The sequence below is a fragment of the Panicum virgatum genome, chromosome 5N (genome assembly GCF_016808335.1).
Source record: "Panicum virgatum strain AP13 chromosome 5N, P.virgatum_v5, whole genome shotgun sequence".
Classification (NCBI taxonomy): domain Eukaryota; kingdom Viridiplantae; phylum Streptophyta; class Magnoliopsida; order Poales; family Poaceae; genus Panicum; species Panicum virgatum.
Window position 1 is genome coordinate 31,825,771 of NC_053149.1, and position 8,811 is coordinate 31,834,581.

The window sequence follows — 8,811 nt, forward strand, 5'->3', positions numbered from 1 at the left end:
TACAAACAAAAGCAACTTTTGGGATCTTACAAGCCAAGTTTTGAATGACTAGCAAATTGCAACATATATGTGGCAGACCTGTTCAAAATAAACCGGCTTAAGTGCGCTAATCATCATCGCAAAGGTGATTTAGGCTCAACTCGCGCATCGGACGGAAATCCCGGCAGTCTCTCGGGTAAACTCCTGATGAGAACCATATAAAACCTGGATCGAACAAGTAACAACTCATACGAAGATGAGTCCAGAGATTACGACATTCAACATTGCTTACATCATAGAGCCTGGTACTGAATTTATTATTATTATAAAACGGTTCTGAAGTTTAAACAAGTATCTAGAACAATCTAACTTAAACAAAGTTCATTAGAGTTCTTTATTGTAGCGGAAAGATAAAACACGATAACTAATGATGTTTTGGATGTCACCATGAAGCCCGTACATGATATCACTCGGCAGAGGTAGAGTTATTGTTGGCCGGGGACGCATCCCATTCCACGGACCAACCAGGCGGCAAAGTAAAAGTCCAAGTCAAACTAGCAATTATATCTCCAAAAGACACACCTGAAAACAATATCACAAGCAAGGTTGAGTATACTAATACTCAGCAAGGCTTACCCGACAAACGAATATACTTAGTCCACTTAACTAGACATGACTTTTTAGCTCGAGAGGTTCTTTTGCTGAAAAGCAACAAAGAGTATGTCCTTATTTTCAAATTTTAGCAACAAGATTCTAGTTTGATTTAACCATTTTAAGTGAGCAACTATCTCTAAACAATTATGGTGGAGAAACATTAATCAACCATCCATATTCATCATCATCATGTTCCACTTGTTACTCTATTTGACAAAAGAGTTAAGCAATCTCAATGACCACAAGAAACGGACGATTCGAATCGAATTTCTTAACCTTGCAAGGCAAACCTAACACACATGCATGGGTCCCGGTCACCCACACGATTTTTTCCCTTTCTTTGCAGGTTGTGGATCAAGGTCACCTCTTCAACTATAGAGTACGACTACTCTACACCCGTATGCTATGCTCATTCGAACAAAAGTTCAAAGAGGGTGAGGGACAAGTCCACTCGTCAGGCCAATCAGGTATTTAAGCTTAACTATTATCATATTTCTCGGCATATGGTTAGTACGTTCAAACACTTAACCACCGCTACCACACACTGCGGCTTTAGCATCTTTTCACTAAACAGACGGGGTCTCAACCATGAACATCGTACCGTAGACCTTATAGTTGCAGTATGTAGCAGACATTCAACTCCTATAATCTCCCGAGTGACAGGAAATCACCCGACTTTTACCGGTCCTATTAGCAATGCGACTACTCGAACTTTACCTCTAGTATTCAGAAATGGGTAACTAGGATCATGCAACTAGAGATCCATTCAACTCCTGTAAACTTAAATGTGCGCGCGCGCCCACACACACACATATATATATATATACACACACACACACCTATTGTCTATCCAACACATAGGGTGTTGAATACTATTCAACAACCCAGCAGCGCTGGCCCTGCTCCGGTGAGTAAAATTCGTAGCCCACGCTGATGATAATTACTGCCCACCACTCCGGCGAGTCAACTATGGCTATATTAAATTCGCACCAATCAATGCCCATGAACCCACGCAAAACTGCAGCATGCATGGAGATTAGGCCAGTTTCACTGGAGTTTCATGAGAGTTTCATGGCATTTAATTTTGCTGATGTGGCAGGATATTTATGGGGAAAGAGAGGAGAGAGTTTCATGGGGGTGTGAGAGGAGTTTCATCCCCATGAAACTCATCCAGCTCGCTTACCTAGTTTTTGATCTAGGTAACCATGTGATGAAATTATGCATTGAGACTGGCCTTAAAATCATGAATGAATAAAATTGTCAATATATTTACTACCACAACCAAAGGTTGTGGGACAATAAATACCACACAATAATTTTATGTTCAATGCTCCCCTTCTTTCTAGCTAACATAGAGCTCAGTGCGGCGGGCTAATGAGCCAGACGGCGGCTGCGACAGCGTGCGATAGCTCCAGTCACCATCGGCACAGTCTCGCGGTGGGATGCAATACAAGCACCCAAGCCGCCGGCACCTACATAGGCCTTGAGCAGCAGGCCCCAATCGATTGGATCTTGCTTGCATGAACTAGCAGCAACGCTGCGGCAACTCAACGATCGCTGTTCTTCATCCTCCACGATGGGCAGGCATCACACGAGCAATTCTCCTCTTCTGCTGGGGCCATGCATCGTCATCTGCGGAGGCGTCCTGGATATGATCTGCTTTGGCATTCCAATCTAGGACGATCCCGTTCTTCTCACACATGAAGGATCACCAGGTAAAAATTTCTTATCAAACACCAAGCAATTGTTGTCTATCCGGTAGTTTTTTCCTTCCCATTCCCAATCTCATCTCTCACCCATTTAGGATCGATCTGGGAGATGATTATCCGAGCTTCGGAATTTAGGATACGGTGGAATCAATTTTTTTATAGCAATAGCATTACGGAGCCAGCGGGGAAATTGGATGCTACAACTTCCAATGGAAAGCAAGTAACATACTTTTTTCCTAGACCTGAAAGCAAATCTCAATTTCTTTTGGGACCTGTTGCAGAATAATTCTTTGTGTTAAAATTTAATCTCCAATTTTAATCAACCACACTTCTGAACTTTTGTTTCATGTGGATATTCGGAAAATCCCAACACATAAGTAATTTTGAATACTCTTAGGAGTAATTTACAACTTCATTAGTGTGTTAATTACTGATATTTTTGTTTGCCAAAGTATCTGTGTAGCAGCCTGACCTTTTTGTTTCTAATATCGTGCAGATAACCTTGCATGCATTCCATTGGAGAAGCAGCGAGCTCGAAGGATAGATGCAAGGACCGATGGATGTATGTATATTTATTCGCTTTCTTTCAATTCTTGGAATGTGTGTAGTCGATTTTGTTCATCTGTGTATATGGAGATATCTAGAAGTAAATACTGTTAATTGTATAAGTATTACTTGTCAGTACGTTTAAAATTACTCCCTTAAAGGAAAAAAGGAGTAGGTACTCCTCGTTTCACATAGATAAATTGAACCATTAAAATTGCCTTCTTGGCAGCCTCGGAAACAATTTTACAGTTGCAGAGACCACTATTGCATGCTTTCGAGTGTTGCATGCATGCAGGGCTACATTTCTCCCCCAAAAGCTAGTCCACTTACCTTTAATTGCTCCTGGAATCCCTCTTTTGCTCCAAATTTTCATTAATTGCAATGAACCTCCATAGAGACCGTACGTGATCATGCTTGTCCACTTCAAATCTATGCGGAGGTCAAAACATCATTAATGACAATAAAAACCTGATATTAAAATTAGCATTACACAAAAAATTGTATCTAGGACGCTAGGTGATTTTACTACCCACGATGAAACTGGAGTAAAAGTTGCCTAGAGAGCTCATCGGAGTTCCGGACAAAAGTGGCAGTGCATGTTGAATATTACTCGTAGAAACTGATTTTTACAGGTTGTGGGATGGATTCGATGATGAATTATGATCACAGGACATCATCAGATCTTTGAGTTCCAGCTGCAGTTAATTTTTACAGCTGAGTCATAAAACAAAAGGTTTTTATGGTCACGGAGTAGGGATACACATTAGCTGGGCATGGTAGACCGGTATGAGTTGTGTATGGTAGACCTCGCTAGAGCTCCAAGAACCAAGCTACTCTGATTGAAAGTGGGAAATTTCAATGTGTTTGTGTGATCAGCTTGTGCATGATTTAAACTTTGTTGAATCAAATTCTGTGTGGCCATCCAATAGATTTTTGAGATCTTTGATTACACGTAACGGATATTACTTCTTGTTTGATGGTGTAATCAGTAATTTTGAAGTTAAAAAATATTATTACGGTCAAATCCTTGTTCAAATACTTCTCTTAGTCTTTAAAATTACTTTAAGTCATTGTAGATTTGCAAAAAAATTAAATAAAGAAATGGATATTACGTACCACCAAAAAATTACTTCTTGGGGATTGTTGAGAAATGAATATTACTCAGAAAAAAGAAAATGCTTCAAGGAATAAGTGGCCAAATACACAACGAATAAATATTAGAGACTTGAGGAGTAATGTCGCTGTGGGAAATGGGCGACTAACAAACTACTCGATTGCTCGTTTGTTGTGCGCTTGATCGGATATGGTCTAGTACGCAAAGACTCAAGGATTTAGACTGGTTTAGGCCGAATGTGCCCTACGTCCAGTATGGGGGGTGATGTTCTTCCTCTATTACTCTCGAGCCCGGGTGCTCAAAGTTCTGAGGGGAGCTTACAAACTGTATCCAGTAGTGTCAAACCTCTAGGAGTCCAACCCTTTCCTACGCGGGGGGCTTTCCCTTTTATAGTCCAAGGTGGGGCCCCTATTTACATATATCTAGCGCTATATCTTGGCTTCGTCTGGGAGTCTTTTGTCTTTGTCAGTCGTCGGGGCCCACTCAGTCAGTCGGGAGTGGGGAGGCTTGAGTCTGGTTGGTTTTCTTGGGCAACGGCTTGCCCAAGCGCCGTTCCATCCCTGGTCAGTCGGGATAGCCCGGTCACTTGGACGGCCGCTCGGGGATCATCTCCAGTCTTATCCGCCTGGACCTACGCCTCTTATCCGCAGGGCTACCTCACGTCCTCCCACGTAGTTTCTGCCTGAAGGAAAGCATGCTTGGTGAGGGGTGTCTTACCGAGGTCAGGCAGGGCCGTCCGGTCACACTCACTGGCGTAATGAAGTGGTGTGCAGAGGCGACCATCATTACGCTATGGGAGGTGACGCCCATTGACGCCCTCTCCCGTTGTGTCATGGGGCCCGCATGGGGAGCACTGTCCCTCTGTCAAGGAGCCCTGTAGCGTTCACGCCGCGCGATAAGGGGAGTGGGCGTCATGGAGCCTGTACGGGGACCTGGCTTGACCGGCACGCCCATCGTGCAGGGCGGCAATCACTACAAGAATAGTTGAGATACATGACAGAAACAATTCGTCACAATATCCCAAAAACTGTCATAAAACAGAATCTATGACGGAATTTGAAACTGTCATGTATCTCGCATCATAGATCAACTGGGATGACGAATCTCTAAAAATGTCATAGATTCGCAGCAATCTATGATGTTCTTCTATCGTCATAAAATCCTTCAAGCCCACATAGCATGACCCAGGCCCAACTCAAGCCCGATGGTTTGTGACGAAATTGATTGTCACAACCTGCTGATGTGTTTGCCAACTAAGATGGAGCCCATTTACATGGCAGCCCAAATATGGCCTATCTACAGCTTTCGGTCTTTATTCCTTTGGGCCAAGTTAATGCAAGCAATAAAAGCAAATCCAACCCAAGAATGTAGCAGGCTAAATTTGGCATATTAATTTTTGGATCCATATAACAACAGCCTTTAATATTCAGCCAAAAATAAATGGCCCATAATTTTTCGCCTGATCATTTCAGCCCAGGAAAATAAATACAGCCCATCTACGAAGCCCAACCCACAGTAGAAAAGCACAATCATCCCAGATTTGTCAACATGACAGATTCAAATACAACATTCAGCAAATAAACATAAACATATGTTTTGATCAAATAGCACATCAGATTTCAAATTGCACATCAGATACAACACAAGTTCTTGTCCACAAGCAAATCACAGTTTGCACTAGACACTTCAACCCCTCCAGCCCTGGAGTAACAGCAAAATGCTTGCATTCTGTTGAAACACAGAATGCATGCAGTTTGCAGCAGCAAAAGGATGACCTCAACAGGGCAGCAACCGCAAAACAAATGAAGTCGCAAAAGATAGGTTCCATCTTAGCTAACAAAGCTTCACAGAAACTATATTTCTAAGAGACCGAGACCAGCTTACCCCATAGACTAATGCCGCTGAAGCATACTTAACACAAGTTCAAGTTTTGCATCAGTCTCTACTTGCTTCTTTGCCATCTCTTCACGGTCCCTAGTCCTTGCTTGCTCTGTTTCTTGTAGCTTCGTGGACAACTCATGCATCTGTTCTCGCTGAGAGTTGACCAGCAATCGAAGCTCAGCATTTTCCCTTTGTGCCAATAGTTCAGCTTGAAGGTTTTGTCCACCAGATGTAGGTTGGTTGTTGTGGATCCCCACATTTTCCAGAAATGTGTTCTTCTTAGTGTTCTGAGCAAGCACGCCTGCCACGACCTCTGTCACAGACCTTATTTCTTGTTCTTCTGCAGGTTCGGCGATCCTGGTTTCCATTTGAGTCTAGCAGTGTAGGCAACAAATACAGTTTATTAGATATAGTAAAAAGTTAGCATTGCAATAAGCTTTGTTTGAAAACTTTCTTACAATAGCAGACTGGACAACAACTGTATAGCCATTTTTTTTGTTGCTGTAGTGGCACTCCTTGAATAAATCCAGTGCATCAAGTTCCTGATCTTTGTACTTGTCTCCCTGGAAACAATACATAGGTGCAGTTAACTCACATGTTCACAACACTTCATAGAAGAGAAAATGAAGAAACAACATGCACGTGCACTTCATCATAAAGGGCATTCATTATATGTGCAAGATGTAGTAATATTCTGCATAAATTGGAAGCAGATCATGGCCTTATGATCATATTGATTTTTTCATTTGCTAAAATTTGAAAAAACATGTGCAACTGAAATATTGACTACTTCATCACACTATATGGTTGCACAATGACATATGTAACTTACCAAATTTTCCAAGTGGACCTCGTAGCTGCGAGAGCTAGTTGTTTGATGGTACTTAACGTTGCCTCGGTTGGTTTTGTTTGTTTCGCAAGCTTCCTACACCAAGAACAGCATACATGTCAAATAAACTTTGAAGGCAATATATTGACTTTCAGGCTTTCAGCATAGAACATACAATTTTTTGGGGAGTCTTCCAGAATTCCACAAGATCATTCCATTGTGTATCAGTTATAGACTTGACAGGAGAAGTTTTGGTGACTAAGTGGAGTGGGTAAGGATTAAAGTACTTTTTCTTCAGCTTGTAACATTGTTGGTGAATTGCAGATTTCATCATCTCATAGCAAGCCTTTTTAACAGGAGCAGCATTAATGTCGATATCAAACTTTATCTATTCAAATGAAAGAGCATTCACATGAACTTCAATATTTTTAAATAAAGAAACATTCAAGGTGCAAAGGAATTGAGTATGCACTTACCTTAAGTCTCCCCATCAACATTCTTAGGAGCCCAGGTTGCTTCTTGTATTCCTTCCAGTTCTTCAATATAGGAATATCGTTCCTCACTGCAATATTGCATTCAGTTGCAAACTTTGCCGCAACAAGAGGTACTACTGGCCTTTTCTTCCCTTCAGTAATGACTACTGCCAGTTTGCCACGCCGAGCCCGTGACAACCTTTTGAGAGCTTTTCCCATATTAGACCCCCTTATGCATGGCTCCTCTTCTGGTTGTGCATGTACACAAAATAGGAACTAGTCAGATGAAAACAACTTGGATCCATGGTGATAATGAAAAGGCTACTTGACAAGATAATCAGGTTATTAAAGTGAAAAGACACTATTACTATATAGCACAGCACATTCAATTAACATGACATATTTTGGATGCATCAAACAAACACTATGGAACTCAAAGAATATGGATAACAGGAATGGAGTGCAAAAACATGCCTTCAGTGTCATTGGCATCAGGTTGGGCAGAATGATCTACTTCGATAGCCACCAGGTTGTGCCCATTAGGTAGGGAAGTACCATTACATTGCTGGTTGTCAATGCCATCACTTCCATTGGCAACAGAGATGTTGCTGTTAAGCTGGTCAAAACTATCATCTAAAAATAGGCAGACAGTAAAAATGTGCTAATCATCCAGTCAAAGCAAACATAAAATTGTAACAAGCATGGTTGTAGAACTTGCCTTGAACAAAGGGCTGTAGGTGGTCATCAAAGTTGCCAACATTTTCTTCATCTTGCCTGGCACGAGAAACGGATGGAGTTGGAGTTGGCACAGGAATGTCACTTGCTGCCAAGCTTCTCTTAGGCCTTTTAGTTCTAGTTGTTTGCTGATTTGCAACAACTGTCTTCTTAGGCCGAGGCTTCACCCCACCAGGAGCCATGTCAGCAGAACTTTTGCTACTGGTTTCCTTGCAAGTCTTGTTTGAGACCTTCAATGCTTCCTACAAATAAATGCAAACATAGATCGATCAACAAGGCTTGCACAGAATTAAATTGCATTAGCAAACAAGTAACATGTTAAGCCCTCACAAGATAGAGGAATTAGCACCTTAGCTTTGTTAGCAGCACACAAATCGCCTTCACACTGGTCAGGATCGTAATCAGAATCAGAGTCTTGGCCATTACTACGCTTTGGCAAATTCTTGTAAGGAGGAATGCCTCCATTTTTTCCAAGCATGGTGGCTGGAATAGGAAGTCCAAGCTGTTGCAGCCTTGAACCATTCCGCATACATTGTTGTAGATGCAACGCTTCATACGGATTCATTTCTAAGTGAAGTGAAAATATGATAGACAAATTACTATTTGTTGAACAGGACTTCAGTTCTTAGCAAAATAAATTAACATCACATGATTTAATGTTGTGCAACCACAAGCTTACAAATAATCTGTCAAACAGCACAGGAAGCTTAGCAAATTGACAGATAATACCAAATTGACACAGGAATATTCGAGAACTCATGCTCTCTAGACTGGACTTACTGACGCACATGCACAGAATCACGAAATATTTTACCAAGAAGCACATGCGCAGCAATAAGTAATAGTCAAAAGCTAGAAAGGTTAGGAAGCCCAGTACCTACAAACTTGCGT

The 8,811-nt window shown here is 41.6% G+C and overlaps 1 protein-coding gene across 1 annotated transcript; it reads right to left on the bottom strand.

Moving 5' to 3' along the window:
• Positions 1–5,580: 5,580 nt before the first annotated feature.
• LOC120674736 lies at positions 5,581–8,102 on the bottom strand. Its single transcript, XM_039955870.1, has 7 exons — positions 7,904–8,102; positions 7,660–7,818; positions 7,189–7,274; positions 6,888–7,100; positions 6,716–6,808; positions 6,342–6,446; positions 5,581–6,257 (listed from the first exon to the last, which is right to left on the bottom strand). Exons 1-7 carry the CDS (start codon positions 8,100–8,102, stop codon positions 5,895–5,897), a joined length of 1,218 nt encoding a protein of 405 aa, XP_039811804.1. The 3' UTR covers positions 5,581–5,894.
• Positions 8,103–8,811: the final 709 nt, after the last annotated feature.